Source organism: Ranitomeya imitator, chromosome 8 (assembly GCF_032444005.1).
Source record: "Ranitomeya imitator isolate aRanImi1 chromosome 8, aRanImi1.pri, whole genome shotgun sequence".
NCBI lineage: Eukaryota > Metazoa > Chordata > Amphibia > Anura > Dendrobatidae > Ranitomeya > Ranitomeya imitator.
In genome coordinates this window covers 24,685,165-24,699,548 of record NC_091289.1, presented here as the reverse complement: position 1 = coordinate 24,699,548, position 14,384 = coordinate 24,685,165, and the positions used below count along the sequence as shown (strand labels likewise).

Genomic DNA, 14,384 nt, shown 5'->3' with positions numbered 1-14,384 from the left:
TTTTTTAAAGTCCCATAAATCCTATTTAAGTGCTGGGATAAGGTGTTATCTGAGCATGCTTGTGTCCTAACAGAATATCTTGGGTGTGCTCAAAAAATATGTTCGAGTCCCTGCAGCTGTTTGTTAGGTAATCCCTGCATGTGTTATGGCTGTCAAACAGGGAATCCCTGCATGTGTTGCAGCTGTCGAACAGCCACAAGACATGCAGCCACGGGGACTCAAACATATTACTCGAGCACGCCGAAGATATACTGCTAGGACACGAGCATGCTCAGATAACACCTTATCCCAGCACGTTCACTCATCACTAGTAGAGACGCTTCCAAGTCAAAATGTTACGCCTTATTCCCACCGTCTTGGGCTGTGACTGGGGGCCCTGATGACAGGGGAACATTATCACAACTCTAAGTGAAATCTTGTGTGTGCACCATTGTGTCCTAGTTGCGCGGAGCTGGCAGTGATGTTCCTTGTACCCAGGGATGTTAATCAGGCCAAATAGTGTGAGAATAAGACACAGATTTTTGGACATATATATATTACACATACTAGATGGTGACCCGATTCTAACGCATCGGGTATTCTAGAATATACATGTCCACGTAGTATATTGCCCAGCCGCGTAGTATATTGCCCAGCCGCGTAGTATATTGCCCAGCCGCGAAGCATATTGCCCAGCCGCGAAGTATATTGCCCAGCCGCGAAGTATATTGCCCAGCCGCGAAGTATATTGCCCAGCCGCGTAGTATATTGCCCAGCCGCGTAGTATATTGCCCAGCCGCGTAGTATATTGCCCAGCCGCGTAGTATATTGCCCAGCCGCGTAGTATATTGCCCAGCCGCGTAGTATATTGCCCAGCCGCGTAGTATATTGCCCAGCCACGTAGTATATTGCCCAGCCGCATAGTATATTGCCCAGCCGCATAGTATATTGCCCAGCCGCGTAGTATATTGCCCAGCCGCGTAGTATATTGCCCAGTCGCGTAGTATATTGCCCAGTGACGTAGTATATTGCCCAGTCACGTAGTATATTGCCCAGTCACGTAGTATATTGCCCAGCCGCGAAGTATATTGCCCAGCCGCGTAGTATATTGCCCAGCCACGTAGTATATTGCCCAGCCACGTAGTATATTGCCCAGTCGCATAGTATATTGCCCAGCCGCATAGTATATTGCCCAGCCGCATAGTATATTGCCCAGCCGCATAGTATATTGCCCAGCCACGTAGTATATTGCCCAGTCACGTAGTATATTGCCCAGTGACGTAGTATATTGCTCAGCCACGTAGTACGGTATATTGCCCAGTCACGTAGTATATTGCCCAGTCACGTAGTATATTGCCCAGCCACATAGTATATAGCAGAGCCACGTAGTATATTACCCAGCCACGTAGTATATTGCCCAGTCACGTAGTATATTGCCCAGCCGCATAGTATATTGCCCAGCCGCATAGTATATTGCCCAGCCGCGTAGTATATTGCCCAGTCGCGTAGTATATTGCCCAGTCGCGTAGTATATTGCCCAGTGACGTAGTATATTGCTCAGCCACGTAGTACGGTATATTGCCCAGTCACGTAGTATATTGCCCAGTCACATAGTATATTGCCCAGCCACATAGTATATAGCAGAGCCACGTAGTATATTACCCAGCCACGTAGTATATTGCCCAGTCACGTAGTATATTGCCCAGTCACGTAGTATATTGCCCAGTCACGTAGTATATTGCCCAGTCACGTAGTATATTGCCCAGTCACGTAGTATATTGCCCAGTCACATAGTATATTGCCCAGTCACATAGTATATTGCCCAGTCACGTAGTATATTGCCCAGCCACGTAGTATATTGCCCAGTCACATAGTATATTGCCCAGTCACATAGTATATTGCCCAGTCACGTAGTATATTGCCCAGCCACGTAGTATATTGCCCAGCCACGTAGTATATTGCCCAGTCACGTAGTATATTGCCCAGCCACGTAGTATATTGCCCAGTCACGTAGTATATTGCCCAGTCACATAGTATATTGCCCAGTCACATAGTATATTGCCCAGTCACGTAGTATATTGCCCAGCCACGTAGTATATTGCCCAGTCACATAGTATATTGCCCAGTCACATAGTATATTGCCCAGTCACGTAGTATGTTGCCCAGTCACATAGTATATTGCCCAGCACAGAGCCACGTAGTATATTGCCCAGTCACATAGTATATAGCAGAGCCACGTAGTATAGAGACTTAAAAAAAAATAAACATATACTCACCTTCCGAAGGCCCGTTGGAAGTCCTGCTATACTCACCCTCCGCCGCCTTTCTCGCTCCTCGCCACGCTCCCGGAACCGCTCCATTGCAAGCGGCAGCTTCCGGTCCCAGGGCTGGTGTCACATGACCGTGACGTCACGGCAGGTCCTTGTCGCACACCAGCCCTGAGACCGGAAGCTGCCGCTTGCAATGGAGCGGTCCCAGGAGCGTGGCGAGGAGCGAGAAAGGCGGCGGAGGGTGAGTATAGCAGGTTTTTGTTTTTTTTATTATTTTTAACATGACATTTTTACTATTGATGCTGCCTAGGCAGCATCAATAGTAAATAGTTGGGGACACACAGGGTTAATAGCAGCGGTAACGGAGTGCGTTACACCACGGGCCATTACCGCTGCCATTAACCCTGTGTGAGCGGTGAGTGGAGGGGATTATGGAGCGGGCGCCGGGCAGTGATTGCAGGGGAGTAGGGGAGGGACTAATCGGACTGTGCCTGTCGCTGATTGGTCGCGGCAGCCATGACAGGCAGCTGCCGAGACGAATCAGCGAACGAATAACCGTGACAGAAGGACAGACAGACGGAAGTGACCCTTAGACAATTATATATATATATAGATATATTAATTAGAATTTTCATTTTTGTGTCGTGGAATTTATTCGATTTTCAAACGCCAAATCCTTCACGATATGTCTCACCTAAAAATACTCCTTATGTTTGTCTCTTCTCCTCTTGGAGCAAAAAGTTGCACGATCCATTAAAATATTGCAGTAATAAAGTCTTAACGTTTGTGCCAAAACTTATGGCATGCAAAAACGAAAAAAAAAAAAAAAAAAATCACTTGGGGGGGAAAAAGAGGAAAAGTCGCAAACTTTTTAATTGGCAAAGCCAACAAAGGCAAATAGCGGAAAAAAAAGATGAGCAAGTAAAAAATAGGCAAAACTTAAAAGAATTTAGCGTGAAACAAAAAAACTTGACAAAAAAGTGAAAATTCAATAACAAAATTCATCTCATTGACTTGACTTCATTCATCTCCATAAAAACTATGTAATAATTAATTTTCTCTCCGTCGGCGCAAAAAATTGAACAGTTATTGATGGGCTTCCAAATAAATCCCAGAAGTGGGACACCCTGTGTGTAGCCAACTGTCCAAACCAAACAAACCGCTCAACGTCCTGGGGCAGAATCCACATATAAAACTTCTAGAGAGCGCACATTTATAGAAAAATAAAAATTAAAGTATGCGGAAGCGAGAGGTCTCACCGGTTTGCATAATTTATAGGCTTTTCGCAGCGTGTGATATATTAGGAGTTAGCAGTTTCTAATGAATCCATTGCCATGTCAACCAGTGCACGGACTGCGTGCGCAGAATGAAGGTTGCCAGGGACAGTTCGGCATGACACAGAGTTCAATATGAAGCCGAAAGCCATTAAATTAAAACCAGATTTCAATCAACTGCATAAACACAATGCAAATATATCAGAGACAGTCTGTAGTGAGTGCAAGACCTGCCCCTGTTTCCCCCCACTTCCTTTTGTGCTTTGGACCTGTTTGGTGCCTCCATATTTTACTGTAGCTCTAAAGCACCTAAAGTTTAATTTAAAAAAAGAGGACATTCTGCAAATCGTCTCAATTTAGCATCTTTATTCCGACCACGCTAAACAGTAAATGTTAGACTTTGCAACAACTGAGAAGTTCCTGACATTCGGATTAGATTTCCAGCAGTCTCAGGGGAGCTCGGAGGTGCTTCTATGTTTATGCATTTCTTGAATATGGGTGTATACATAAATGTAGGCGTTTCCCACATAATTGCATATATCTTCTGACCTCACTGGCCGTAATCCAAATCCTAGGAACTTCTAAATTGGAGTAAAGTCATGTCTACGGCTCCAATGCAGATTTGTGCGTTTCCATGGTAGCAGACTACGAGCGCCACATGTGTAGTCTGATCCTGCAGTCCTACTCCCTTTTTTTTTTCTTTTAGGCTACTTTCACACTAGCGTCGGACTCGACCCGTTGCAGTGCGTCGGACCGAGGTTCCGACGCTAGCAGTGAAACGGAGGCACAACGGAGGCAGCGGATGCAGTTTTCCTGCGCATCCGCTGCTCCATTGTAAGGTGCGGGGAGGTGGGGGCGGAGTTCCAGCCGCGCATGCGCGGTCGGAAAAAGCGGTCCGTCGGCAGTAAAAAACGTTACATGTAACGTTTTTTGCTACCCGGCGGTCCGCCACAACACGGGGCAACCGTCGCACGACGGTTGCGACGTGTGTCAATGCGTCGCAATGCGTCGCTAATGTTAATCTATGGGGCAAAAACGCATCCTGCAAACAACTTTGCAGGATGCATTTTTTCCCCTAAACGATGCATTGCGACGTATTGAAAAAAACGCCAGTGTGAAAGTAGCCTTAGCCTACTCTCCTGTTCATCTGCGAGAAAAAAAAAAAGAAACATTTGAACTCCCAGAAGAGTTGAGGAATCTTCTGATTCCCACCTAATACCTCATGGAAATCAGCAATTCCAAAAGGGTCCTTCTAATTTTTTTTATTAGGCTTTGAATTTATAGCGCCATCATATTCCGCAGCGTTTTACCGATGCTATCATCACTGTCCCCATTGGGGCTTACAATCTATATTCCCTATCAATATGTCTTTGGAGTGTGGGAGGAAACCAGAGATCATGGAGGAAACCCACGCAAAAATGAGAACATACAAACCCTTTGCAGATTTTGTCCTTGGTGGGGGATTTGAACCCAGGACCCCAGCAGCTGCAAGGCAACAGTGCTAACCACTGAGCCAGTATACAGTGGAAACCACTGAGCCACCATGCTGCCCATTTCTTCTGCCTCCCTAAGACACTGGGGCATAAGTCAACGCTTGGCGGGAGGGGAGCGGAGAATGGATGTTGAAGCACATAGCCTCTAGAAAGATGGTGTCCATGGCCAAAACCTCTAAAAAGATGGAGTACATGGCCAAAAATCCAAAAATGTTACATGCTGAACAGCTGCGCATCTAATGCTGGAAAACACCAGAGAGTTGAAAACAGATAAGTGGGAATGACCAAACAATCAGACTACACAGGATTGTTTGTAGTCTGTAACCATGGAGACATCAAAGTCTGCATAGGAGCTGAATAAAAAAAAATCAAAAAGGAGGGTTTTTTAACAACTTTTTTGTACACCTTTAAAATATTAAGAAATTAGGCCACAGATAGAACAATTCAGAACCCCTGTGATGTAAAAACCAAACTTTATTTATAAACACCGACCAAACAACTTCAAAATGAAACATGATAATGCGGAGGGCACAGCCACCAAAAATGCAGAGTTACACAAGTGGCCGAACAGTCTTGTTCGGTAGTCACCACTTTCCCATTTATCGGCATATATGTGGATATGGCCTCCGTACTATCAGGTTTCATTTTCAAGGGTTTTTTTTTTACTTATTTTTCTGATGTTTAAGACTTTTTGCAAAGTTGTTCGATTCTTTATTTTAGTTGGATGGGTATAATATTAAATAAAAATTGGTTGCATGATTGGACAAATCCTTTACAATGGTTAGCTATAATTTTGAGATTTCAGAAATTTTGATAGTTTGAGGTTTCCGCACCCACCCTTTGTTAAAAGGAGGAGTTAGAAGGGATCAAAAAGGAGTCATACCCCTTTGGCTTTGCTCAGCACTTTTCGGAGAGCCGAGCATGTAGAATCTGCACCACGTGCTCGGCTGTGGACCCGAGGAGGTCTAAGAAGAACTGATCAAAGCTAGCGGCACAGCACTCAGTTGATCGCTTCTCATCTTACGCTTTGTTGTCGGCTCACAATTTTCCAACTAGTTAATTTACGAAAAATCGAGGCCAAAACAATCAGTCTTAGCAACTGGTGGTGGTCTCGGCACGCAGAGTTTTGGAAAAGTTGGGTGACACTATTACAGGGGGTGGTCAGCCATTTCTCCTAGAGACCTGAGACTAGTTTAAAGTGGGGGATGGATCACTAAATGCTCATGTCAGATGGTGTAGGGTTAAATGACAAGATCTCCATGGTGAAGTGGAGAACATGGGGATTACCGCCGTTTACTGACAACCCCACTTAGGGCGGATTACTGACACCTTCAGACAGGAGGTTTGGCGTCGTGCAGATGGCTGGAATTAGGAAGAAAACCCGTACCTGTTCTGGTTTCAATCCTGGAGGGATCCAGGCGTATTCCTCCAGAGCGCAGCCAGAGTCGTCGTCGGACGTCGAATTCCTCTGAAAGTCAAACATCAACTTGTTCATGGTTTTCTCCATCTCCAAAGGCATCGCGGTGGCACTGTGCTCCTCCCGTGGGCACTTACAATGCAGACAGATCTTCCTGCAGAAAACAAATTCCTCTGTAAGTGTGCCACTCGTCAGCTATTCATTGAAGCTAAGATACCAAGGTATAAACACATTCCCTGGCGCCGTGCCCGCGGCGCAGATCTTCTGTTTGGAAATGTCAATATTACATGGGGGACAATGGCAGGTAAAGGAAGCAGTAACAGTAACACATCAGGTGAGCGTGAAGGATTTACACACAATCCGCACGGTTCAGGAGCCGGGGGATTCAGGAAGCGACGTGATTTTTTTTTCTGGTACTGTAAATCCTGTATTAACTAGAAGTATGCCATTGTAGAACATGATGACATTGTCAGTAGTTAAAAAGATATTGGAAAGAGCGCCACCTACAGGGAAGGACGAGGAAGGACAACAATTTAAGTTGTCTGGTTGGAAATTAATCAATACTGTAAAAAATGAAATGTCAGAGATATACTTTTTAATCACCCCTTGTACCAGCCGTCTCCATAGTCTACATTTACCGTCCCTTTAAAATAATATCTATACCCCTTACACAAACAAGTGATAAATCCCCGAACACGACCATGATAGTACAATTTTGCGGCCAACATTTAATTTAATGATGATACACGATAATGCAAAGTAAAGTGAGCAATGGCGTTCTTATTGATGTAATTAAAGGGGTTGTCCGGGGCTGTGATATGTCCGACTTATGGGACCCCCACCAACCAGCTCATACCTAGCAGTACAGCTCTGGACACGGAGCCATGCTAGTTCTGGGGGACTGAAAGTCAGACCACATGGGACTAGACATATACTGGTATTCGGACCCTCATCTATCAGATTCTAAAGACCCCCATACATGGTATATAAGTGTTGGCTGACCCAAGTGTTTTTGTGTTCTCTGCGAAAGAGGTGCTGCCAGATTCTTCTGGCAGCAGCTCATCTTGGGGAAGAACAAAATAATCGGCCATTGGAAATCCAACAGACTGATTTTGAACCTAGCAAACTGTACAGAAGTATTTAATAATCATGCAAAGGCCACTGTGAAGGGAGGGGAGGAGGCGAGCTGTGAAATCGCCTAGTGGTTCCGGTGTAAATTACTGTATATAGAAGTGTTAACTTAATCCTGTCTGTGATAATAGTGAGATAGCTGAAAAGAGTATATCATTCATAATTCTGTCTGTGATGATAATGGAGATAGCTGAAAAGAGTATATCATTCATAATTCTGTCTGTGATGATAATGGAGATAGCTAAAAAGAGTATATAATTCTTAATTCTGTCTGTGATAATAATGGAGATAGCTGAAAAGAGTATATCATTCCTAATTCTATCTCCATTATCATCACAGACAGAACTAGGAATGATATTCTCTTTTCAGCCATCTCAATCATCATCACAGGCATCTGAGAAGAGTATATCATTCCTAATTCTATCTCCATTATCATCACAGACAGAATTATGAACGATATACTCTTTTCAGCTATCTCCATTATCATCACAGACAGAATTATGAACGATATACTCTTTTCAGCTATCTCCATTATCATCACAGACAGAATTATGAACGATATACTCTTTTCAGCTATCTCCATTATCATCACAGACAGAACTAGGAATGATATACTCTTTTCAACCATCTCAATCATCACAGGCAGCTGAAAAGAGCATATCATTCACAATTCTGTCTCTGATGATAATGAGCCTGCGGATAAAAGTAATCTGTACAGAACAGGATCCTGTGTTATCTACTATAGAGTATATCTGTAGATTGTAAGCCTTTGAGAGCAGGGTTCACTCCTCTTCTGCACCAGTTTGTAACTGCTAGTTTATTCATTGTAATTCATACATGTATTTTGTATGTACACCCGCTTCATATACTCTACACAGCAACATGGAATCAACGGTGCTTTAAAAATAAATAAAATCAGTCATTGTAATACTGTCTGTGATGATAATGAGACTGCTGAAAAGTCATCTGTAGAAAACAGGAAGTGTACGTCGAATATTAGGCCTAGTGGTCAGTATGAACATTGCAAGATTTTTTTTTTTTTTTATTAGTATTAGAAATGGTTACGTGGACAATTAAAAAAAAAAAAAAAAAAGTATATACGGAATAATATATGTATAGTAATTGTATATATTTGAGATCTAAAAGTATATATAATAAGACATTTTGCTGACTGTGGCAAACTATGCCGGGATACCCTTGACCAAAACAATAATAATAATCTTTATTTTTAGATAGCGCTAACATATTCCGCAGCGCTTTACAGTTTTGCACACATGATTACTCCCAATTGTCATTTAATTAGTTTTTTTTTGGTTTTCAGGATTAATAACAGAGCGACAACACTAAACAGGTTCCTCGAAACAATGGTTCAGAATTGTAATTTCATGTGAAATACACATAAGAACTTTAAAAAAAAAAAAAGGTGACCATCATCGGGCCTACAGACGTCATCTAAAAGCTGTATAATGATAAAACATATGTAAAAACACAGAATTGTGAGTCATCTGGGACTCGTCTCCATGTGATATTTTTCTTTCTACCATCTGGCGTCACCGCAGTGCCAACAGGACTCCATACTGTGTCCAATATCAGCAGCAGGAGGAGGTTAGATGGAGGAACGTGGAGGCGCCGGAGCCTTCCAGCAGTTAAAGGGTCTTGGAAATAGGTTACACCGCTGGATTCCAATTAGAACCAGATCAGGTCACCTCCAGGAAACACATGCTGGTTTACACTCCCCTTGCCAAAACAGGACTTACACTAACAAGAGAAGACAAGGGATTATTCTTCTGGACAGAAACAATGTCTCCCTGCTATCCAAACAAGCAGTAGGGGGAAGCCTTGGTGGTCCTTGGATTTATCTTTGCTGTGTTTTTTTCCATTTTAGCAATCTATAGCCGGAGTCAAGCGAGAACACTAATGCTCTTCTGGACACCGTTGTGCTTCTCGGTAAGGGATCGGGCTGTAAAATATAATTTTGGTACAGATGCAGAGATCGCGCTCAATAAAATCAGGATCACTCGTCAGATACATCTCGTCTCAGCAGGAAATAAAACTAAGATATTGTGCCACCAGATACAACAAAATACAAATTGCATATATTATCGAATAAGACTTTTGGACCAGAAGGGGCTGGTGTACTTACTCTGAAAATCTGCATCAGAATGGCTGTACAATCCAGACACTAAACGGAGCCTTTTATGAGACCACCTAAAGAGTGAGAGAGGTCACGAGACCAAGTGCATCCTTTCTCTGCCATCCCAGCCTGACAGCTGCAGCTTGTACTGAGCTGTGAGAGATTTCAGCAGAAGCAGGGAGGAGGTACACTTAGGAGCTGTAAGTCAGGTAGGTGGGGATTCAGCAGCAGTGAGGAGGGACCCTGAAGAAATGTTAATTAGGCCAGGCTGGTGGAGAGTCAGTTGCAGCTGGGAAGAGGGACATTGAGAACTCGTCAATCAAGCCAGGTGGGCAGAGAGACGGCATCACCAGGGAGAAGGGACGCTGAGGGGCTTTCAATCAGGGTAGGTGGGTGAAGATTCAGCAGCAGTAGGGATAAGAGACACTGAGGAGCTATTAATAAGGTTAGGTGAGTGGACAGCCAACAGCAAGGAGGGGGGACACTGAGGAGCTGTCAATCAGGCAAGGTGGGTGAATATTCAGCAGCCAGGAGGTGGGACACTGAGGAGCTGTCCATCAGGCGAGGTTGGTGGATAGTCTGCATCAGGAGCGAGGAAGGACACAGATAATCTGTCAGTCAGCCCAGGTTGGTGGATAGTCCACATTAGGAGCGAGGAGAGACACTGAGAATCTGTCTATCAGGCCAGGTTGGTGGATAGTCTGCATCAGGAGCGAGGAGAGACACTGAGAATCTGTCTATCAGGCCAGGTTGGTGGATAGTCTGCATCAGGAGCAAGGAGAGACACTAAGAATCTGTCAGTCAGGCCAGGTTGGTGGATAGTCTGCATCAGGAGCGAGGAAGGACACTGAGAATCTGTCTATCAGGCCAGGTTGGTGGATAGTCTGCATCAGGAGCGAGGAGAGACACTGAGAATCTGTCTATCAGGCCAGGTTGGTGGATAGTCTGCATCAGGAGCGAGGAGAGACACTGAGAATCTGTCAGTCAGGCCAGGTTGGTGGATAGTCTGCATCAGGAGCAAGGAGAGACACTAAGAATCTGTCAGTCAGGCCAGGTTGGTGGATAGTCTGCATCAGGAGCGAGGAAGGACACTGAGAATCTGTCTATCAGCCCAGGTTGGTGGATAGTCTGCATCAGGAGCGAGGAGAGACACTGAGAATCTGTCTATCAGGCCAGGTTGGTGGATAGTCTGCATCAGGAGCGAGGAGAGACACTGAGAATCTGTCAGTCAGGCCAGGTTGGTGGATAGTCTGCATCAGGAGCAAGGAGAGACACTAAGAATCTGTCAGTCAGGCCAGGTTGGTGGATAGTCTGCATCAGGAGCGAGGAAGGACACTGAGAATCTGTCTATCAGCCCAGGTTGGTGGATAGTCTGCATCAGGAGCGAGGAGAGACACTGAGAATCTGTCTATCAGGCCAGGTTGGTGGATAGTCTGCATCAGGAGCGAGGAGAGACACTGAGAATCTGTCAGTCAGGCCAGGTTGGTGGATAGTCTGCATCAGGAGCAAGGAGAGACACTAAGAATCTGTCAGTCAGGCCAGGTTGGTGGATAGTCTGCATCAGGAGCGAGGAAGGACACTGAGAATCTGTCAGTCAGGCCAGGTTGGTGGATAGTCTGCATCAGGAGCGAGGAGAGACACTGAGAATCTGTCTATCAGCCCAGGTTGGTGGATAGTCTGCATCAGGAGCGAGGAGAGACACTGAGAATCTGTCTATCAGGCCAGGTTGGTGGATAGTCTGCATCAGGAACGAGGAGAGACACTGAGAATCTGTCAGTCAGGCCAGGTTGGTGGATAGTCTGCATCAGGAGCGAGGAAGGACACTGAGAATCTGTCAGTCAGCCCAGGTTGGTGGATAGTCCACATTAGGAGCGAGGAGAGACACTGAGAATCTGTCTATCAGGCCAGGTTGGTGGATAGTCTGCATCAGGAGCGAGGAGAGACACTGAGAATCTGTCAGTCAGGCCAGGTTGGTGGATAGTCTGCATCAGGAGCAAGGAGAGACACTAAGAATCTGTCAGTCAGGCCAGGTTGGTGGATAGTCTGCATCAGGAGCGAGGAGAGACACTGAGAATCTGTCAGTCAGCCCAGGTTGGTGGACAGTCTGCATCAGGAGCGAGGAAGGACACAGATAATCTGTCAGTCAGCCCAGGTTGGTGGATAGTCCACATTAGGAGCGAGGAAGGACACTGAGAATCTGTCTATCAGGCCAGGTTGGTGGATAGTCTGCATCAGGAGCGAGGAAGGACACTGAGAATCTGTCAGTCAGGCCAGGTTGGTGGATAGTCTGCATCAGGAATGAGGAAGGACACTGAGAATCTGTCAGTCAGGCCAGACTGGTGGATAGTCTGCATCAGGAGCAAGGAGAGACACTGAGAATCTGTCCATCAGGCCAGACTGGTGGATAGTCTGCATCAGGAGCGAGGAGAGACACTGAGAATCTGTCAGTCAGGCCAGACTGGTGGATAGTCTGCATCAGGAGCAAGGAGAGACACTGAGAATCTGTCCATCAGGCCAGACTGGTGGATAGTCTGCATCAGGAGCGAGGAAGGACACTGAGAATCTGTCCATCAGGCCATGTTGGTGGATAGTCTGTATCAGGAGCGAGGAGAGACACTGAGAATCTGTCAGTCAGCCCAGGTTGGTGGATAGTCTGCATCAGGAGCGAGGAAGGACACTGAGAATCTGTCAGTCAGCCCAGGTTGGTGGATAGTCTGCATCAGAAGCTAGGAAGGACACTGAGAATCTGTCTATCAGGCCAGGTTGGTGTATAGTCTGCATCAGGAGCGAGGAGAGACACTGAGAATCTGTCAGTCAGGCCAGGTTGGTGGACAGTCTGCATCAGGAGCGAGGAGAGACACTGAGAATCTGACAATCAGGCCAGGTTGGTGGATAGTCTGCATCAGGAGCGAGGAGAGACACTGAGAATCTGTCAGTCAGCCCAGGTTGGTGGATAGTCTGCATCAGGAGCGAGGAAGGAAACTGAGAATCTGTCAGTCAGCCCAGGTTGGTGGATAGTCTGCATCAGAAGCTAGGAAGGACACTGAGAATCTGTCTATCAGGCCAGGTTGGTGTATAGTCTGCATCAGGAGCGAGGAGAGACACTGAGAATCTGTCAGTCAGCCCAGGTTGGTGGATAGTCTGCATCAGGAGCGAGGAGAGACACTGAGAATCTGACAATCAGGCCAGGTTGGTGGATAGTCTGCATCAGGAGCGAGGAGAGACACTGAGAATCTGTCAGTCAGCCCAGGTTGGTGGATAGTCTGCATCAGGAGCGAGGAGAGACACTGAGAATCTGACAATCAGGCCAGGTTGGTGTATAGTCTGCATCAGGAGCGAGGAGAGACACTGAGAATCTGTCAGTCAGCCCAGGTTGGTGGATAGTCTGCATCAGGAGCGAGGAGAGACACTGAGAATCTGTCAGTCAGCCCAGGTTGGTGGATAGTCTGCATCAGGAGCGAGGAGAGACACTGAGAATCTGTCAGTCAGCCCAGGTTGGTGGATAGTCTGCATCAGGAGCGAGGAAGGACACTGAGAATCTGTCTATCAGGCCAGGTTGGTGGACAGTCTGCATCAGGAGCGAGGAGAGACACTGAGAATCTGTCCATCAGGCCAGGTTGGTGGATAGTCTGCATCAGGAGCAAAGAGGGACACCGAGGAGGTTTCAATCTAAGCAGGGGGAGCAAAGCATTTCAACTTATAAAAAAGGGTTATACCGCTATCCAGACATGAATTGTCAAAGTAAGTAGCAATACTGTGTGATCGTGTACGAGTATGAGGACTTAGTCTGGGTTGTACTTAGCAAAAATGGATAATAGGACAAATCATGCACCAATAATTTTATGCAGTACTAGATGGTGGCCCGATTCTAACGCATCGGGTATTCTAGAATATGTATGTATGTATGTACGTATATAGCAGCCACATAGTATATAGCACAGGCCACGTAGTATATAGGAGCCATGTAGTATATAGCAGACAAATATTACGTGGCCTGTGCTATATACTATGTGGCTGCTATATACATACATACATATTGTAGAATACCCTATGCGTTAATACAGGCCACGCAATATGTAACAGTGGCCACGCAGTATATAACAGCCCAAATAGTATATAACACAGCCCACGCAGTATATAGCAGCCACGCAGTATATAACACAGGCGATGTAGTATATAACACAGGCCATGCAGTATATAACAGTGGCCACGTAATATATAGCACAGGCCACGCAGTACATAACACAGCCCACATAGTATCTAACACTGGCCACGTAGTATGAAGCAGCCACGCGGTATATAACGCAGCCCATGCGGTATATAACACTGCCCACGTGGTATATAATACTGCCCACATAGTATATAACACTGACCACGTAGTATATAGCAGCCATGCGGTATATAACGCAGCCCACGCGGTATATAACACTGCCCACGCAGTATATAACACTGCCCAAGTAGTATATAACACTGGCCACATAGTATATAGCAGCCACGCGGTTTATAACGCAGCCCATGCGGTATATAACACTGCCCACGCAGTATATAACACTGCCCAAGTAGTATATAACACTGGCCACGTAGTATATAGCAGCGACGCGGTATATAACGCAGCCCACGCTGTATATAACACTGCCCACGTAATATATAGCAGCCACGCGGTATATAACGCAGCCCACGTGGTAT

General features: G+C 45.7%; 1 protein-coding gene across 2 annotated transcripts in view; it reads right to left on the bottom strand.

The window, feature by feature from the left end:
* The window catches only part of PRICKLE2 (prickle planar cell polarity protein 2), a 284,919-nt gene that overhangs the window by 73,013 nt on the left and 197,522 nt on the right, over window positions 1-14,384 (bottom strand). For both annotated transcript variants that reach the window (XM_069736575.1, XM_069736576.1), the window contains one exon: window positions 6,404-6,587. In XM_069736575.1, the coding sequence (XP_069592676.1) occupies window positions 6,404-6,587 (184 nt within the window). The remainder of the gene's footprint in view (window positions 1-6,403; window positions 6,588-14,384) is intronic.